Genomic DNA, 21410 nt, shown 5'->3' on the forward strand with positions numbered 1-21410 from the left:
TGTTAGAGAACCTTAGTGAACAAACAGCATCATGAAGTCCAAGGAACACACCAGACAGGTCAGGGATGAAGTTGTGGAGGAGGTAAAGTAGGGGTGTAACATGACAAAATGTGGAAAATTTCAAGGGTTGTGAATACTTTTTCAAGGCACTGTATAAGGCAAAGGAACGGTTTCTTCTATTTATAGACTATTGGATCTGATTATTGAGTCTCTGATGCGGCCAGCTTGGCCTGGAACTGCTGAATGGCCTCAATCTCAGCGGGCGTCCTGATATACTGCTCCATCTCACTGTCCGATATCTCCTCCTCTCCGGTCACGTCTGGTTGCCCTTCGGTGAAGGAACCGTTGCGATGTCGTTTTCTTGGTTTCTTCATGGTTGGAGGAAGGAACGGGCAGCTCTGGCTGGGTCCTTCAGAGGCAGTCAAGTCTTCTGCCTTCATGGAGGACGCCTCTGCCGCTTCCATCGCCTTCCTGAGAAGGTAAGTCCTATGCTTCAAGATGTCCCCCAAGTGCTGGGCCACGGTCTTCTTGTTGAGGGACATCATCCTCAGCCAGGGCAGCTGCTGGGCAAGCTGGAGGAATGTCTCTAGAAGTTCCCTCAGTCTATTATCTGCTGCCGGAGGAGGGGAGCCGATTTCACACCATCGGCAAAACGTTGCTAATGAGCAGGAGATCCGAAGCGCGGGTTTGAGGGACTTCCAAGAAAGGAACGCCGCTGCGGTGATAATAGGGATAGGCTGACGTCCGGTGACCAGCCAGGTTTCTCCAGCCACCTCCAACGTCTTCAGGGTGCGTTCTAATACCGGAGCCAGATCATCGGCATATTCCTGAGGGACCTCCGCAGAGTTCTGGAGTAACCGAAAACTGCAAAGAAACAAGTTCGAGAAACGGGATGAAACCTAAGAACAGGAGTCTACAGAGTGTGCCCCACAGGGGGGCGCCACTCCTTCCACTCATACAAGGTACTATTCCTCCCACTGACACCAATGATGGGGCACTATTCCTCCCACTGACACCAATGATGGGGCACTATTCCTCCCACTGACACCAATGATGGGGCACTATTCCTCTCACTGATACCAATGATGGGGCACCATTCCTCCCACTGACACCAATGATGGGGGTACTATTGCTCCCACTGATACCAATGATGGGGCACTATTCCTCCACTGACACCAATGATGGGACACTATTCCTTCCACTGATACCAATGATGGGGCACTATTCCTCCCACTGATACCAATGATGGGGCACTATTCCTCCCACTGACACCAATGATGGGGCACTATTCCTCCCACTGACACCAATGATGGGGCACTATTCCTCCCACTGACACCAATGATGGGGCACTATTCCTCCCACTGACACCAATGATGGGGCACCATTCCTCCCACTGACACCAATGATGGGGTACTATTGCTCCCACTGATACCAATGATGGGGCACTATTCCTCCACTGACACCAATGATGGGACACTATTCTTCCCACTGACACCAATGATGGGGCACTATTCTTCCCACTGACACCAATGATGGGGCACTATTCCTCCCTCTGACTCCAATGATGGGACACCATTCCTCCCACTGACACCAATGATGGGACACCATTCCTCCCACTGACACCAATGATGGGACACCATTCCTCCCACTGACACCAATGATGGGACACCATTCCTCCCACTGACACCAATGATGGGACACCATTCCTCCCACTGACACCAATGATGGGACACTATTCCTCGTACTGATACCAATGATGGGGGACTATGGTGGACCCCAACTCTGCACCTTCCGATCCCAATGTCTTCCGTACTCTGAATTCAGTGAACTGGAATTTGCACCTTTATATATTGGAGACAATTATAGCGCAGTCTTTCCATCATGTACAGTGACATTAGTCCCCGCCCCTGAGGAGCTCACAATCTACAGTCCCTTTCTCACATGCTCAGATACACACATACTGGGGACAGTTTAGGCAGGAGTCACCTAATTACCAGGAGGTCTATGGAGAGTGGGAGGAACCCAGAGTACCCGGAGGAATCCCCGCACAGGGAGAACATGCAGACTCCATGCAGACCGTGTCCTGAATTTACAGGCTGTGTGATTTTTTTCAGGACAGTAACTCAAAAATGTATTGAAACCAAAGAGCCAGGCAACAAGCATTTTCAGAAGTCAACATATATTTCTGTAGGCGCAGGTTTCCTTTAACCCTTATACTGCCAACACCATGCTCACCCCCACTCAGTGGTAACCCCCCAGCTCCGCTGACCCCCCCCACTCAGTGGTAACCCCCCAGCTCCGCTGACCCCCCCCCCACTCAGTGGTAACCCCCCAGCTCTGCTGATTCTCCCACTCAGTAGTAACCCCCCCAGCTCTGCTGATCACCCACTCAGTAGTAACCCCCAAATCATGATGGTGGTGGTTTTGGTAGTTGTGGTAATGTGTTGGTGGTGATGGTGTTGTTTGTAGTGGTGGTGGTGATGATAGTGGTGGTGGTGTTGGTAGTGATGGTGGTGTTGTTGGTAGGGGTGGTGATGGTGGTGTTGATGATAATGGTGGTGTTGGTAGTGGTGGTGATGTTGATGATAATGGTGGTGTTGGCAGTGGTGGTGATGGTGGTAGTGGTGTTGTTGAGAATGGTGGTGTTGGCAGCAGTGGTGATGGTGGTGGTGTTTGCAGTGGTGGTGATGGTGGTGTTGGCAGTGGTGGCGATGGTGGTGTTGATGATGATGATGTTGTTGGTAGTGGTGGTAGTGATGTTGGCAGTGGTGATGATGGTGATAATGGTGGTGTTGGCAGTGTTGGTGATGGTGGTGTTGTTGTTGGCAGTGGTGGTGGTGTGTTGGGGGGGGGGGGTGTGGAGCATTTTATTTTTACTATTTAGACTACTTTAGCTGGAATGCTATTTTAACTCCTTGAGCATCAGATTTTAAGAATGTATTTTTTTTCTTGGGGTTCTTTAAAGCTAAACCCAATCCCACACATTGACTTGGCCGGCTATACCGGAACCATTTCTAATGATCGTACCTCTTGCAGTGACTTTCCACCAGGTTCCGTAAGTCAAAGGTTGGTAAGTCGATCCTCAGGGACTGTACCAGCTTGGGTAACATTGTGCAGACGAGATCCTTCCGTGTGTAGACCAGGGTGCAGATGGTGTCCATAGTGAGAGGCCAGTGATGTTGGCGGCACGTTATGTACACGCAGCTTCCCATGATGGCTTCCTTCTTCTCCTTGTTGACATGGTGACATATTGGGTGGCCGAAGATACGCTCAAAGTACGACACCGCAACGTCCTCAAAGTTGCTGGGAATCCGGAGGACTTTGCAGATGTTTCTGACACGTATGATACCTGGAGGAGGACACAACGAAGACCAGTGACACCTTTACAGCAGAACTCCACACAGACAACACCCTGGCAGTGCAAGGACTTCCGCTGTACAGCACAAATCAGACTACGGGAGGAAGAAGCAGCACAATGAGCCAATCAATTGCCCTGCAGTACATGGATCAGCCTGATAGGAGGAGAGAGCAGAGTGACCAATGTGTAGAGGTCATCAGTCTGCTGCTTCTCTGGAAGGCCTCCTTTACACCTGCTTTGCTCTTTGAAGAGCGTTCTGCATTCGCTCTTCAGAGATCACCCGCCAGGCAGCGAGGAGGGGTTCTTATTGCCTCCTCACTGCCTAAATGCTGGACTACAATGCTGCAATCTTGCATGCTTCTGATGCAGTTGCAGAGCAGCCCCATTCACTGGAAGGTGTCACACTGGGCAGGTGACAGGAGGTATAATGCCCACCGAGGCCGCAAAGGAAAGCATCCCACCAAAAGGAAGATCATTTGAGGGGTGGTAAAAACACAGCTTAATTGCAAGGTTTTACCAGCCTCCATGGGTTATTGAACTGCAGCGGATAACAATAAGGATACATTTTTGGAAATTTGGATGCGATTCCTTTAGGCACCAAAATGAAGAAAATGGATGAAATAAATTTTACTGATACAAAACAGTTATCCGGTTCCGGACCGCCCACCGCATTTATACTGCGGCAGGGCGGCCCTCCTGTGTGAAATGACGTAGGGCTAAGCTGGTCACACGCCTGCAGCTAGGGGTCGAGCGCGTGCCACTCTTGTATAGAGCAGGGGTCTCAAACTGGTGGCCCTCCAGCCGTTGCAGAACTACAAGTCCCATCATGCCTCTGCCTATGGGGGTCACGCTTGTACCTGTCAGCCTTGCAATGTCTCATGGGACTTGTAGTTATGAAACAGCTGGAGGGCCACAGTTTTGAGTCCCCATGGTATAGAGCAGTCATGGTGAACCTCGGCACCCCAGATTTTTTTTGAGCTACATTTCCCATGATGCTCCACTACACTGCAGAGTGCATGAGCATCATGGGAAATGTAGTTCCAAAACATCTGCGGTGCCAAGGTTCAGCATCACTGGTATAGAGCATGAGGTTCCCAATATTGCCCATGCGATTGGTATATCAGGGGTGTCAAACTAGCGGCCCTACAGCTGTTGCAGAACTACAAGTCCCATCATGCCTCTGCCTATGGGAGTCATGCTTGTAACTGCAAAGCATCATGGGACTTGTAGTACCGCAACAGCTGGAGGGCCGCCAGTTTGACCATTAAGTGATTCATTTTCCTTAAGTTTTTTTAATCTCATCTCAATAATCCTTTTTTTTTTTTTTTTTTTTTTTAATAAAAAGGAAGAGGTCCCGACGCGTTGCAACTCAAAAAAGTGTCTTAATCAGGGGGCAAACAACAGGAAGTCTGATGGAAAAAGACAAAGTTTAACCAGAGATGTACCAAAATGTCGGAGGCAAAAACAGAACGGCCGAAAATTGTGTTTTTGGCATTTTACCGATAGAGAAAAAAAAGTGCTGATAATGGCACCAAAAACAGAAGCAATTTTGTGGTTATTTTACCGCGCTTATGGCGTGTTTTTTTAATAGGTCATGCAACTCAAAAACTGCATCAAAAACATAACACTGGTGCGTTATTGATGCATACTGAGGTGCGTTTTGGTGCAGTGTTTTTTTAACTAACCAAAAATGCCGCAACAGGATTTGCAACACCAAAGAAGTGCAACGGACCCATGGGAAGACATACATAGGATGTAAAGGGATGCATTTTTCTGGCACTAAAGGTGCAGATAATGGCCGACAATAAATTCATACAGGAGGCCAGGAGAGGGGCACAGAGGAGAGGAACAGAATGCAAGAGAGGGGCACAGAGGGGAGGAACAGAATGCAGGAGAGGGGTACAGAGGGCAGGAGAGGGGTACAGAGGGCAGGAGAGGGGTACAGAGGGCAGGAACAGAGGGCAGGAGAGGGGTACAGAGGGCAGGAACAGAGGGCAGGAGAGGGGTACAGAGGGCAGGAACAGAGGGCAGGAGAGGGGTACAGAGGGCAGGAACAGAGGGCAGGAGAAGAGTACAGAGGGCAGGAACAGAGGGCAGGAACAGAGGGCAGGAACAGAGGGCAGGAACAGAGGGCAGGAACAGAGGGCAGGAACAGAGGGCAGGAACAGAGGGCAGGAACAGAGGGCAGGAACAGAGGGCAGGAACAGAGGGCAGGAGAGGAGTACAGAGGGCAGGAATAGAGGGGAGAAGAGGAGTACAGAGGGCAGGCGAGGAGTGATGCTGACATATACCATGGCGTGTATACTGTTAGAGCAGTAAGTTGGATAAGGAACACACTGTACTGTATGTGGCACATGAATGTCTCTTTTACCCTGAAAGCCGGCACCTCCAGAATTCGCCCCTCCCCCCCCCAATGCTAGGAGATGGAAGAGGACTACTTACCTTTGAGTTTGGTTCTGGTGATGGTCTTATTCTGCCCGGAACTCTCTGAATATTTCACAGCTGAGGACAGAACAGATTGGAACAATAAATACAGGATAGAAACAATTAGAAACTATGTGCCCTGTGCAATGTGCCCTGTGTGATGTGCGCTGTGCATTTTTGCGCATATTGTCATCCGGCAGAACACGCCACTACTACCTGCGTCTGATGTGCTGTTAAGCAATAATGGCACGAAGAGATGTGAGCGGGCCGAACCACTGGAGTCCCAGCGCTGTGTCCAATCAGTGTGGGGATCTGGATTTTCACGCACTCCTGGAGGTTTTAGTGCCTTTGAAGCCACCTGATCACTTCCTCCACCACCGCCCCTGACCCTACGCGTTTCCGCCATGTATGCCGCCAATGCATGCCCACTGGTGGACCCAGGATGAGTATGAAGGGTGAGGCCGGGTACAGGGGTGGGAGACCGATAAACGTTAATTCAGTGGCCTCCCCTTCACGTTACTCACCCAGAAGGGAAATGTGAAACGTCAATTCCAGGTCCCCGTGTCACTTTCCTCAGCTGTGTCCACGGGACACAACCGATCACAGATCAGCGTACCAGTTCGCTGCCGCTACCATGTGATCACTGTGACCAATCACAGCAGATCCTTCCTTTCATGCCATCTATTCGGTACAATTTTATTACTAGCTGTGATTGGTCACAGCGATCACATTGTACAAACAGGGCCAATCACAACAATACACACAGTTTCATTCATTAAAAATGGTTGTTTATATCAGTGAAATTCATTGATATAAGCAATCATAATGTGTAAAAAATAATAAAAAATCCTGATCACTTCCCCAAAGTAGTACAGGGTTATATTGTGACATAATATTGCTCTGGACACAGTCTGTTATATGATGACGCTGTATTGCACTGGTGACAGCTTGTTTAAAAAAAAAAAAAAAAAAAATTAAATAATAATAATAATAATAATAATAATAATAATAATAATAATAATAAAATACATTTTTACATTTCTTTTTAAAAAATTGCAACAAAAAAAAAAATTACAACTTCAAAAAACTCTTACTAAATGCCTTGGACTGTACTTTCTAAAAAGGGGTCATTTGTACTGTCCTGACATTTTTGGGCCTCAAAAAAATGACATCAGTACATCAGGAGTGATCAATTTCCAGATATACAGTATCTCACAAAACTGAGTACACCCCTCACATTTCTGTAAATATTTTATTCTATCTTTTCATGTGACAACACTGAAGAAATGACACTTTGCTACAATGTAAAGTAGTGAGTGTACAGCTTGTATAACAGTGTAAATTTACTGTCCCCTCAAAATAACTCAACACACAGCCATTAATGTCTAAACCTCTGGCAACAAAAGTGAGTACACCCCTAGGTGACAATGTCCAAAAATTGGACCCAAAGTGTCAATATTTTGTGTGGCCACCATTATTTTCCAGCACTGCCTTAACCCTCTTGGGCATGGAGTTCCCCAGAGCTTCACAGGTTGTCACTGGAGTCCTCTTCCCCTCCTCCATGATGACATCACAGAGCTGGTGGATGTTAGAGACCTTGCGCTCCTCCACCTTCTGTTTGAGGATGTCCCACAGATGTCCAATAGGGTTTAGGTCTGGAGACATGCTTGGCCAGTCCATCACCTTTACCCTCAGCCTCTTTAGCAAGGCAGTGGTCGTCTTGGAGGTGTTTGGGGTCGTTATGTTGGAATACTGCCCTGCCCCCCAGTCTCTGAAGGGAGGGGATCATGCTCTGCTTCAGTATGTCACAGTACATGTTGGCATTCATGGTTCCCTCAATGAACTGTAGCTCCCCAGTGCCGGCAGCACTCATGCAGCCCCAGACCATGACACTCCACCACCATGCTTGACTGTAGGAAGACACACTTGTCTTTGTACTCCTCACCTGGTTGCCCCCACACACGCCTGACACCATCTGAACCAAATAAGTTTATCTTGGTCTCATCAAACCACAGGAGACGGTTCCAGTAATCCATGTCCTTAGTCTGCTTGTCTTCAGTAAACTGTTTGCAGGCTTTCTTGTGCATCATCTTTAGAAGAGGCTTCCTTCTGGGATGACAGCCATGCAAACCAATTTGATGCAGTGTGCGGCGTATGGTCTGAGCACTGACAGGCTGACCCCCCACCCCTTCAACCTCTGCAGCAAAGCTGGCATCACTCATACGTCTATTTCCCAAAGACAATCTCTGGATATGACGCTGAGCACGTGCACTCAACTTCTTTGGTGGACCATGGCGAGGCCTGTTCTGAGTGGAACCTGTCCTGGTAAACCACTGTATGGTCTTGGCCACCGTGCTGCAGCTCAGTTTCAGGGTCTTGGCAATCTTCTTATAGCCTAGGCCATCTTTATGTAGAGCAACAATTCTTTTTTCCAGATCCTCAGAGAGTTCTTTGCCATGAGGTGCCATGTTGAACTTCCAGTGACCAGTATGAGAGAGTGAGAGCGATAACACCAAATTTAAACACACCTGCTCCCCATTCACACCTGAGACCTTGTAACACTAACGAGTCACGTGACACCGGGGAGGGAAAATGGCTAATTGGGTCCAATTTGGACATTGTCACTTAGGGGTGTACTGACTTTTGTTGCCAGCGGTTTAGACATTAATGGCTGTGTGTTGAGTTATCCTATTTTTTTGCGGATGATTTGCGGACATAATGTAAGTCTATGGCATTGCGGATGTCAGCGGAATACCATCCGCTGACATCCGATTTTCCTCCTTTCAGTTCTGTTCCGTTTTTTGGAATGGAACAGAACCCTATTTTTCCTCCGTGTAAAAAACGGAAAAGGAAGGAAAAATCGGATGTCAGCGGTGTCATCCGCAATGTCCATAGACTTACATTATGTCCGCATATCATCCGCAAACGGATGGGATCATATGCGGACACACGGAGCGGATGACACAAATGTCATCCGCTCCGTGGAAAAAAAAAAAAAAAAAAGTCCCGCAGCGGAGCTTTCACACGGAGCGGCCGTGTGAAAGAGCCCTTATACAAGCTGTACACTCACTACTTTACATTGTAGCAAAGTCTCATTTCTTCAGTGTTGTCACATGAAAAGATAGAATAAAATATTTACAAAAATGTGAGGGATGTACTTACTTTTGTCAGATACTGTATATCCCATAGTTTGTGAACTCTATAACTTTCCTACACACTAAATAAAAACTAGTTTGGGTTATTTTCACCAAAGAAAATGTAGCAGAATACATTTTGGCCTAAATTTATAAAGAAAGATTATTTATAAGCAAAATTTTATAACAGAAACAATGAAGGATTTTTTGGGAATGTTATATAGCAGAAATTGAAAAATATTGTTTTTTTTTTCTTAAAATTTTGTTTAGTACAGCGTCGCACGACCGCGTAATTGTCCGTTAAAGTAACGCAGTACCGAATCACAAAATAGGGCCTGGTCATTAAGGGGGCAAATCCTTCTGGTCTTAAAGTAGATATACAGCGGGGAGAACACGTATTTGATACACTGTCGATTTTGCAGGTTTTCCTAGTTACAAAGCATGCAGAGGTCTGTATATAATTTTTATCATAGGTGCTATGGAGATCAGACGTTTCCTGTAGTTCTTGACCAGGTTTGCACACACTGCAGCAGGGATTTTGGCCGACTTCTCCATACAGAGCTTCTCCAGATCCTTCAGGTTTCGGGGCTGTCGCTGGGCAATACGGACTTTCAGCTCCCTCCAAAGATTTTCTATTGGGTTCAGGTCTGGAGACTGGCTAGGCCACTCCAGGACCTTGAGATGCTTCTTACGGAGCCACTCCTTAGTTGCCCTGGCTGTGCGTTTTGGGTCATTGTCATGCTGAAAAACCCAGCCACGACCCATCTTCAATGCTCTTAGTGAGGGAAGGAGGTTGTTGGCCAAGATCTCACGATACACGGCTCCATCCATCCTCCCCTCAATACGGTGCAGTCATCTTGTCCCCTTTGCAGAAAGCATTCCCAAAGAATGAGGTTTCCACCTCCATGCTTCACGGTTGGGATGGTGTTCTTGGGGTTGTACTCATCCTTCTTCCTCCAAACACGGCAAGTGGAGTTTAGACCAAAAAGCTCTATTTTTGTCTCATCAGACCACATGACCTTCTCCCATTCCTCCTCTGGATCATCCAGATGGTCATTGGCAAACTTCAGACGGGCCTGGACATGAGCTGGGTTGAGCAGGGGGACATTGCCAGTGCTGAAGTTTGCACACACTGCAGCAGGGATTTTGGCCCACTCCTCCATATAGAGCTTCTCCAGATCCTTCAGGTTTCGGGGCAGTTGCTGGGCAATACGGACTTTCAGCTCCCTCCAAAGATTTTCTATTGGGTTCAGGTCTGGAGACTGGTTAGGCCACTCCAGGACCTTGAGATGCTTCTTACGGAGCCACTCCTTAGTTGTCCTGGCTGTGTGTTTTGGGTCGTTATGCCGAAAAACCCAGCCACGACCCATCTTCAATGCTCTTATTGAGGGAAGGAGGTTGTTGGCTAAGATCTCGAGATACATGGCCCCATCCATCCTCCCCTCAATATGGTGCAGTCGTCCTGTCCCCTTTGCAGAAAAACATCCCCAAAGAATGAGGTTTCCACCTCCATGCTTCACGGTTGGGATGGTGTTCTTGGGGTTGTACTAATCCTTCTTCCTCCAAACACGGCGAGTGGAGTTTAGACCAAAAAGCTCTATTTTTGTCTCATCAGACCACATGACCTTCTCCCATTCCTCTTCTGGATCATCCAGATGGTCATTGGCAATTGCCAAAATTCAGACGGGCCTGGACATGCGCTGGCTTGAGCAGGGGGACCTTGCATGCCATGAAGGATTTTAATTTATGACGGCGTAGTGCGTTACTAATGGGTTTCTTTGAAACTGTGGTCCCAGCTCTCTTCAGGTCCTGCCGTGTAGTTCTGGGCTGATCCCTGATCTTCATCATGATCATTGATGCCCCACGAGGTGAGATCTTGCATGGGGCCCCAGACCGAGGGAGAGTGACAGTCATCTTGAACTTCTTCCATTTTCTAATAATTGCACCAACAGTTGTTGCCTTCTCACCAAGCTGTTCGCCTCTTGTCCTGTAGCCCATCCCAGCCTTGTGCAGGGCTACAATTTTATCCCTGATGTCCTTACACAGCTCTCTGGTCTTGGCCATTGTGGAGAGGTTGGAGTGTGTGGACAGGTGTCCTTTATACAGGTAATGAGTGGAGAACAGGAGGGCTTTTACGTCGGCGGTCAGCCCTTCACAGGCAAAGCGACGTAGGGCTACGTCACTAGCCTGTGAGGGTCTAGGGAGCGAGCGCGCGCCGCCAGAGGCGCGCTCCCGTGTGGTCACGGACCCCCCCGCGCGTGTGACCGGTGGACCCGATGTCCGCCGGTCACTCGCGATCTTCCGTTAGAGCGGGAGAAAGGCAGGCGGCTGATGTAAACAAGCCGCCTATCATTCTCCCTGTGTAAGAATGGAGATCAGACGGTTCTACTATGTAGGACCGTTGATCACTTTTCCTACACCTCAAGCCACAGCCAATCACAGTTAGAATCACGCCCCTAGGGACACACTTAACCGCTTCCCTGCCAGTGTCATTTTACAGTAACAGTGCATATGTATAGCACTGATTACTGCAGTAATGTCACTGGTCCCGCGAAAGTGTCAAAAATGTCAGTCAAGGGTCCGATCTGTCCGCCGCAATGTCGCAGTACCGCAAAAAAAAAAAAAAAAAAAAAAAAAATCGCACAGGTGATCAAATACCACCAAAAGAAAGCTCTGTTTGTGGGAAAAAAAGGACGTCAAATTAGTTTAGGTACAGCGTTGCACGACCGTGCAATTGTCCGTTAAAGTCACGCAATGCCGAATCGCAAAATAGGCCCTGGTCAGGAAGGGGGGAAAATCTTCCGGGGCTTAAGTGGTTAAAGAAAAAATAACAGGTCTGGGAGAGCCGGAATTCTTATTGGTTGGTGGTTGGTAATCAAATACTGATGTAATCAATAAAACGCGAATTACTTATTTAAAAAAAATCATACAATGCGATTTTCTGGATTTTTGTTTTAGATTCCGTCTCTCACAGTTGAAGGATCTCTATGATTACAGACCTCTGCATGCTTTGTAAGTAGGAAAACCTGCAAATATCGGCCGTGTATCAAATCCGTGTTCTCCCCGCTGTATAGATTTTCTTTTAGCAAAGACTCTGGAGAATAAAATGGCGGTCCTTGAAATATTTTGTCACGCGGTATTTGCGCAGCGGTCTTTCAAATGCAATTTCTCTATGAATTAAGATAAAAAGCCTTCTGTGTGCAGCAGCCCCCCCACCCCCCCCAATACTTACCTAAGCCCCCCTCTCTATCTACAGCGATATCCACGAGTGCCTCAGCCATCCAAGATCCTCCTTCCTGATTGGCTCCCGCTGCTGTCAATCAGTCAGCTAGCAAAATCAGGAGAGAGAGGGGGCGGGACCAGGTCATATTTCCATGTCTGAATGGACACAGGGAGCTGTGACTCTCCTCGGGTGCCCCCATAGTAAGTGGCTTGTTGTGGGGGCACTCAGCAGGAGGGAGGGGCCAGGAGCACAGAAGAGGGAGGGGCCAGGAGCACAGAAGGGACCCGAGAAGAGGAGGAGCCGGGCTGCTGTGTGCAAAACCAACTGCCCAGAGGAGGAAGTGTAACACGTTTCTTATTTCTATAGGGGAAAAAAAAAAAAAGCGAGATTTTACAATCACTTTAACCCCTTCACGCCGACGGAACGCAAATAAGTGGCCTCAGCTTGGGGGGGGGGGGGGTACCGGGGCAATTCCTGCACCCAGAGGCGTCACCCCGGTACCGTTGTTTAGAGCAGACGGTCGGCTTTCTTGTAATTGACAACCGATGCGGCTCAGCAGGTGATCAGTTGTCATTACAAGGAGCCACGGCAGCGCTGGGTTGGGGGGGGGGGGAAGGGTAATGAAGTGATCATATCTGTGCAGTTGCCATAGCAGCGCAGGTTGGGGGGCAGTGAAGGGGTAATATCTGTGCTGTTGCCATGGCAGTGCAGGATTGGGGGGGTAATGAAGTGGTCATATCTGTGCGGTTGCCATGGCGGCGCAGGCTGGGGGGTAATATCAGTGTGGTTGCCATGGTAGTGAAGGGGTAATATGTGATTATATGAAATGGGGAAGGTGGTTGGAAACGGCGCTACATAGAAAAGAGGGTGTATTGTGCCCAAAAATGTGCCACAGTGTATAGTGCAAAATTTATTGCCAATAAAACCGGTGCATAGAATTGTGGTCATATGTGTCTCATAAAACCACAAGTGCAAGTGATAAATATTCTTTATTGATTATTAAAATTAATGAATAAGTAATAAGGTGCCTTAAAAACAAGTGCCTCGAAGAGGATAATAAAAATAGTGCTGGGTGTGAATAGTGAGGAATCGAGTGCCTGTGTTTCAACAAACAGCCACTAGATGTCACACTCACCCTTCGTGGGATTTCCCAGCAATGGTATTGACAGCCAAGGGGGATCCTGGATAGGGCACCCAAAAACGGCTTCTGGTGGTCCTCACAGGCATGCGGGTCCCATCTGTGTGTAACAACATAGGGGCCCCATGGTGCAGTACAAGTAATCCGACCACAAGAAAAATAGTAGCTACTCACAATTTGGTATGTAGCCAATCGATCAGCGTGTAGCGAGCCGCGCCGTGGAGCTTCCGCGTTCCACCTACAAGCGACCACAGACCGGATGTGACGTTGACGCACAGTTCCGCCCCACGCGTTTCGTCATTGGACGTCGACTGTGGTCGGATTACTTGTACTGCACCATGGGGCCCCTATGTTGTTACACACAGATGGGACCCGCATGCCTGTGAGGACCACCAGAAGCCGTTTTTGGGTGCCCTATCCAGGATCCCCCTTGGCTGTCAATACCATTGCTGGGAAATCCCACGAAGGGTGAGTGTGACATCTAGTGGCTGTTTGTTGAAACACAGGCACTCGATTCCTCACTATTCACACCCAGCACTATTTTTATTATCCTCTTCGAGGCACTTGTTTTTAAGGCACCTTATTTATTACTTATTCATTAATTTTAATAATCAATAAAGAATATTTATCACTTGCACTTGTGGTTTTATGAGACACATATGACCACAATTCTATGCACCGGTTTTATTGGCAATAAATTTTGCACTATACACTGTGGCACATTTTTGGGCACAATACACCCTCTTTTCTAGGTAGCGCCGTTTCCAACCACCTTCCCCATTTCATATAACTACTGACCCCCTACTCCCTAGGGGTTTGGTTGTTGGCTGCTTCCTATTGTTTTGTGCATATTTTTTTTCTCTGGGAGTTTTTTCCATAGCGCTGGTCTCTATCCCCCTTTCAATATGTGAGCGGTTGCCATGGCAGCACATTATTTGGGGGTAGTAAAGGTGTAATATCTGTGCGGTTGCCATGGCAGCACAGGGTAGTGAAGGGGTAATAGTGTGGTTGCCATGGCAACGTGGGGGGGCAGTGAAGGGGTAATATGCGAGCGGTTGCCATAGCAGTGCAGAATTTGGGGGTAGTGAAGGGGTAATATGTAAGCGGTTGCCATGGCAGCACAGTGTGGGTGGGGGGGGGGGGGGTGGTAGTGAAGGGGTAATATCTAAGCGGTTGCCATGGCAGCGCAGGGTAGGGGGCAGTGAAGGGGTAATATCTAAGCGGTTGCCATGGCAGCGCAGGGTGGGGGGCAGTGAAGGGGTAATATCTAAGCGGTTGCCATGGCAGCGCAGGGTGGGGGGCAGTGAAGGGGTAATATCTAAGCGGTTGCCATGGCAGCGCAGGGTGGGGGGTAGTGAAGGGGTAATATCTAAGCGGTTGCCATGGCAGCGCAGGGTAGGGGGCAGTGAAGGGGTAATATCTAAGCGGTTGCCATGGCAGCGCAGGGTGGGGGGCAGTGAAGGGGTAATATCTAAGCGGTTGCCATGGCAGCGCAGGGTGGGGGGCAGTGAAGGGGTAATATCTAAGCGGTTGCCATGGCAGCGCAGGGTGGGGGGCAGTGAAGGGGTAATATCTAAGCGGTTGCCATGGCAGCGCAGGGTAGGGGGCAGTGAAGGGGTAATATCTAAGCGGTTGCCATGGCAGCGCAGGGTGGGGGGCAGTGAAGGGGTAATATCTAAGCGGTTGCCATGGCAGCGCAGGGTGGGGGGCAGTGAAGGGGTAATATCTAAGCGTTGCCATGGCAGCGCAGGGTAGGGGGCAGTGAAGGGGTAATATCTAAGCGGTTGCCATGGCAGCGCAGGGTGGGGGGCAGTGAAGGGGTAATATCTAAGCGGTTGCCATGGCAGCGCAGGGTGGGGGGCAGTGAAGGGGTAATATCTAAGCGGTTGCCATGGCAGCGCAGGGTGGGGGGCAGTGAAGGGGTAATATCTAAGCGGTTGCCATGGCAGCGCAGGGTGGGGGGCAGTGAAGGGGTAATATCTAAGCAGTTGCCATGGCAGCACAGTGGGGGGAGGGGGGGAATCACCTTGCAGGAAGTTCTCCTCGCTCAGGGTGGTGGTGAGCGCCCCCTCAGTCACCACACAGCCGCAGTCCGCGCACACCGTCTGGTCCTGGGAGTACAGAGAATCCTCCACAATGTCCGAGGAGCCGCACTCCGGACACCGCACCGGATCGGACATCTTCCGCCACCGGGAGCTCCAACTACAATAATATCTCCGCTGTCAGCGCCATTTTATCGGAGTCTACCTGTAGACACTGAGAGAATGTCTCCATGCTCGGCGCCATTTTATCTAAGTCTGCCCGTGTACACAGAATGGAGTTGGTCTTCAACAATATGGCGCCCAAAGCAAGGAATTAGGGACAAATGTTTTGCAGTCTCCAACCAAGGGCGCGAATGATGATAAATAACACAGAACGGGCGGGGAATATGAATTTCAGGGAAACCAGAGAGCGAATCGGTGACTTGTTTTCCGATTGTCGCGAGAGGGCCGCAAACCGGAAGTTCTGAGGAGGGCGGCTGTAATAATGCGGACACCGGGGGGGCGCTGTTGCATCATATAAATCCTGTACAGCTCCATAGAATAGGAATTACAGGGAAGTGTACGCCAGGGGGCGCTGTTGGTCAATATAAATCACATGTTCCTCCAAAGTACAGGAATCAATAGAAGGGCTAATAATGCCGACACTGGGGAAGTCGCTATTGGTTAGTTGTCATAGTGTAATCCCTCCCCCTCGAGACGTTTTTCTTTTATTTATTTTTTTTTTTTTTATTTCACTGATTTGCACATTAATAATCAGAATTCATTTTTTTTATTATAAAAACTACCCCCAAACTTTATATTAATTTTTTAAATATTTTATTTATTTATTACTATTTTTTTTACATTTTATTTATTTATTATTTTTTTAAATATTTTATTTATTTATTATTATTTATTTATTTACTTATTACTTATTTTATTTATTTTAAATTAAATTATTTTTAATATTTTTTTTTTTTAAACCAGAGACCCTGGAGAATAAAATGGTGGTTGGTGCAATTTATTACATTGCACAATATTTTCACAGCTGTTTTTAACCACTTTTTGTCTTTGCACTTTTTTTTTTACAATTTTAAAATCAGTATTTTTTGTTAGAAAGTTTACTTATAACCCCCAAACATTTTATATATATATATATTAGCAGGGACCCTAGAGAATAAAATGGCGATCGTTGTAATTTTTTATATCACATGGTATTTGCGCAGCGTTTTTGCAAATGCAGTTTTTTGGGGAAAATGTACACTTCAGCCACTTTAGCTCCGGAAGGTTTTACCCCCCCCCCCTTTAATGACCAGGCCATTTTTTGCGATTCGGCACTGCGCTGCTTTAGCGGACAATTTCGCGGTCGTGCGACGCTGTACCCAAATAAAATTTATGTCTTTTTTTTTTCTCACAAACAGAGCTTTCTTTTGGTGGTATTTGATCCCCTGTGCGATTTTTAAATTTTGCGCTATAAACAAAAAAAAGAGCGACAATTTTTTTTTAAAAAGACGCAAGATTTTTTACTTTCTGCTATAAAACATTCCCAATAAAAATAAAAAATAAAAAATAAATTTTTTTATCGGTTTAGGCCAATTTGTATTCTGCTACATATTTATGGTAAAAAAAAAATCCCAAAAAGCGTATTTTAATTGGTTTGCGCAAAAGTTATTGCGTTTACAAACTACGAAAAAGATTTTTGGACTTTTTATTTATTTTTTTATTTTTATTAGTAATGGCGGCGATCAGCGATTTTTAGCAGGACTGCGACATTGCGGGTTGGGGACCTAATAAAAAATAAAATTACACTTCAACCACTTCAGCTCTGGGAGGTTTTACCCCCTTAATGACCAGGCCATTTTTTTGCAATGCGGCACTGCGTTGCTTTAGCTGACAATTGCGCGGTCGTGCGACACTGTACCCAAATACAATTGATGTCCTTTTTTTCCATACAAATAGAGCTTTCTTTTGGTGGTATTTTATCACCTCTGCGGTTTTTAGATTTTGTGCTATAAACAAAAAAAGACAATTTTGAAAACAAAAATGCAATATTTTTTACTTTCTGCTATATAACACTCCCAATAAAAAAAATTAAAAAATGATTTTTTTTTATCAGTTTAGGCCAATTTGTATTCTCCTACATATTTTTGGTAAAAAAAATCCCAAAAAGCGCATTTTTATTGGTTTGTGCAAAAGGTATCGTGTCTACAAACTACGGGATAGATTTTTGGACTTTTTATATATTTTTTTTTTACTAGTAATGGCGGCGATCTGTGATTTTTAGTGCGACTGCGACATTGCGGCGGACAGATCGGACCCCTAACTGATATTTTTGACACTTTTGGGGGTACCAGTGACATTACTGCAGTAATCAGTGCTATAAATATGCACTGTTACTGTACTAATGACACTGGCAGGGAAGGGGTTAACACTGGGGGTGATCAAGGGGTTAAATGTATGCCTAATAGTGCTTACTGACTGTGTGGGGGGGGGATGGGTTGGACAGAGGCAGTGAGAGATCGGTCAGCTTAGATCTTTACCCGCCTCTCTGACAGAAGAGCCGCCTGCTTTGTTTACATAGGCAGGCGGCTCTTCTGTCATTCTAGCCGAAGATCGTGGGAGGTCGGCGGCCATTGAGTCCACTCCTCCTGCGGTCTGTCTCCCACTGTGTCTAATCACAGCGGGAGCGCGGCTCCAGCGGCGCGCGCGCGCCTCCGTGACCATGTGCACTTAATCACATGGATCTACGTGATTTTGCGCAGCCGAGCCGCCCTGCCGCAGTATATCTACGGTGGGCGGTCGGCAAGTGATTAAATCAGTATGTTTTTGTTAGAAAGTTTACTTATAACCCCCAAGCATTATATATATAAATATATATATATATACATATATATATGTATATATACAGTGCCTTGCGAAAGTATTCGGCCCCCTTGAACTTTTCGACCTTTTGCCACATTTCAGGCTTCAAACATAAAGATATAAAATTGTAATTTTTTGCGAAGAATCAACAACAAGTGGGACACAATCATGAAGTGGAACGAAATTTATTGGATATTTCAAACTTTGTTAACAAATAAAAAACTGAAAAATTGGGCGTGCAAAATTATTCAGCCCCTTTACTTTCAGTGCAGCAAACTCTCTCCAGAAGTTCAGTGAGGATCTCTGAATGATCCAATGTTGACCTAAATGACTAATGATGATAAATAGAATCCACCTGTGTGTAATCAAGTCTCCGTATAAATGCACCTGCACTGTGATAGTCTCAGAGGTCCGTTTAAAGCGCAGAGAGCATCATGAAGAACAAGGAACACACCAGGCAGGTCCGACATACTGTTGTGGAGAAGTTTAAAGCCGGATTTGGATACAAAAATATTTCCCAAGCTTTAAACATCCCAAGGAGCACTGTGCAAGCGATAATATTGAAATGGAAGGAGTATCAGACCACTGCAAATCTACGAAGACCTGGCCGTCCCTCTAAACTTTCAGCTCATACAAGGAGAAGACTGATCAGAGATGCAGCCAAGAGGCCCATGATCACTCTGGATGAACTGCAGAGATCTACAGCTGAGGTGGGAGACTCTGTCCATAGGACAACAATCAGTCGTATACTGCACAAATCTGGCCTTTATGGAAGAGTGGCAAGAAGAAAGCCATTTCTTAAAGATATCCATAAAAAGTGTCGTTTAAAGTTTGCCACAAGCCACCTGGGAGACACCAAACATGTGGAAGAAGGAGCTCTGCTCAGATGAAACCAAAATCAAACTTTTTGGCAACAATGCAAAACGTTATGTTTGGCGTAAAAGCAACACAGCTCATCACCCTGAACACACCATCCCCCACTGTCATACATGGTGGTGGCAGCATCATGGTTTGGGCCTGCTTTTCTTCAGCAGGGACAGGGAAGATGGTTAAAATTGATGGGAAGATGGATGGAGCCAAATACAGGACAATTCTGGAAGAAAACCTGATGGAGTCTGCAAAAGACCTGAGACTGGGACGGAGATTTGTCTTCCAAAAAGACAATGATCCAAAACATAAAGCAAAATCTACAATGGAATGGTTCATAAATAAACATATCCAGGTGTTAGAATGGCCAAGTCAAAGTCCAGACCTGAATCCAATCGAGAATCTGTGGAAAGAACTGAAAATTGCTGTTCACAAAAGCTCTCCATCCAACCTCACTGAGCTCGAGCTGTTTTGCAAGGAGGAATGGGCAAAAATTTCAGTCTCTCGATGTGCAAAACTGATAGAGACATACCCCAAGCCACTTACAGCTGTAATCGCAGAAAAAGATGGCGCTACAAAGTATTAACTTAAGGGGGCGGAATAATTTTGCACGCCTAATTTTTCTGTTTTTTATTTGTTAAACAAGTTTGAAATATCCAATAAATTTCGTTCCACTTCATGATTGTGTCCCACTTGTTGTTGATTCTTCACAAAAAATTACAGTTTTATATCTTTATGTTTGAAGCCTGAAATGTGGCAAAAGGTCGAAAAGTTCAAGGGGGCCGAATACTTTTGCAAGGCACTATATATATATATTTTTTTATATCACATGGTATTTGCACAGCGGTTTTGCAAATGCAGTTTTTTGGGGAAAAATACACTTTAATGAATAATAAAAAAAAAAAACAATATATACTGTATCCCCGATTTTTTTGTATAATATAAAAGATGATATTACGCCGAGTAAATCGATACCCAACATGTCATGCTTTAAAATTGCGCACGTTCGTGGAATGGCGACAAACATTGGTACTTAAAAACCTCCATAAGAATTTTTAATGGTTGCCAGTTTAGAGTTACAGAGGAGGTCTAGGGATAGAATTATTGCTCTCGCTCTGACGTTCGTGGTGATACCTCACATGTGTGGTGCGAAAACCGTTTACATATGTGCGCGCGACTTACGTATGTATTCGCTTTGGCACGCATAGGGGGCGCTTCTATTTTTTTTTCTTTTACTTCTTATTTTTGCACCGCTTCTAAAAGAGTTCCAGCGGCTCGGGAAAAATCCAGCCGCCGGCTGTAAAAAACAATACCGGGGGTTATGGATGATATCTCCAGTCCTGGTAAACCACCTGCAAACCGCAACGTATATCTACGCATTGCAGTCGGCTTTGTTACGTTTTGGCTTGCCTTCCGCTTTAACCACTTGCAACCAGTATGAAGTCATGTGACATCGTAGAGTTTCTGTGGTTATACCGGGGGTGAGCCTTGTAGCTGCAGACATCACCCCACTATCAAAACTTCCACCTGACAATTCTCTTTAATGCAGAAGTGATTCCAGGGGCTCTACAGCCACTCAATCACTTCTAAAGATGGCGGAAGGAGGTCCAAACTCGTTCATCCATGTCTTTATGGACCTTGCTTTGTGCACTGGTGTGCAGTCATGTTGGAAAAGGAAGTGGCCATCCCCAAACTCCTCCCACAAAGTTGGGAGCATGGAATTATCCACAATGTATTGGAATGCTGATGCCATAAGAGTTCCCTTCACTGGAACTAAGGGGCCAAACCCAACCCCTGAAAAAAAAAAAACCCACACCATAATCCCCCCCCCCCCACCAAATGATTTGGACCAGTGCACAAAGCAAGGTCCATAAAGACATGGATGAGTGAGTTTGGGGTGGAGGATCTTGACTGGCCTGCACAGAGTCCTGACCTCAACCTGATAGAACACCTTTGGAATGAATTAGAGTGTAGACTGCGAGCCAGGCCTTCTCATCCAACATCAGTGCCTGACCTCACAAATGCGCTTCTGGAAGAATGGTGAAACATTCCCATAGACACTCCTAAACCTTGTGGACGGCCTTCCCAGAAGAGTTGAAGCTGTTATAGCTGCAAAGGGTGGAGCCAACTCAATATTGAATCCTACGGACTAAGACTGGGATGTCATTAGAGGTCATGTGCGTGTAAAGGCAGGCGTCCCAATACTTTTGACAATATAATGTATATCCACTTACGGACCGCTCACCTCGTATTTACGTCGGTACTTTGACATTAAATTCCGGGGTTATGGCAGCAGATAGCAGATAGCTGCCATAACCCCGGTATTTTTTTTAAATGATGGGGGCGTTCCGCTTTAACATAAGGGTGGTCCCAGCGGCGGATT

The 21410-nt window shown here is 46.5% G+C and overlaps 1 protein-coding gene across 1 annotated transcript; it reads right to left on the bottom strand.

Annotated features, from left to right (window-relative positions):
- Positions 1–200: 200 nt before the first annotated feature.
- Positions 201–15457, bottom strand: BRF2 (BRF2 general transcription factor IIIB subunit; the record flags this gene model as incomplete). The annotated part of the gene is made up of 4 exons (XM_082253458.1): positions 201–864; positions 3028–3349; positions 5801–5860; positions 15304–15457. The coding sequence occupies 4 exons, from the start codon at positions 15455–15457 to the stop codon at positions 201–203; spliced, it is 1200 nt and encodes a 399-aa protein (XP_082109584.1).
- Between the last annotated feature and the right edge of the window lie 5953 nt (positions 15458–21410).

Source organism: Pelophylax lessonae, assembly GCF_965119305.1.
Source record: "Pelophylax lessonae genome assembly, chromosome: 4".
Taxonomy (NCBI): Eukaryota; Metazoa; Chordata; class Amphibia; order Anura; family Ranidae; genus Pelophylax; species Pelophylax lessonae.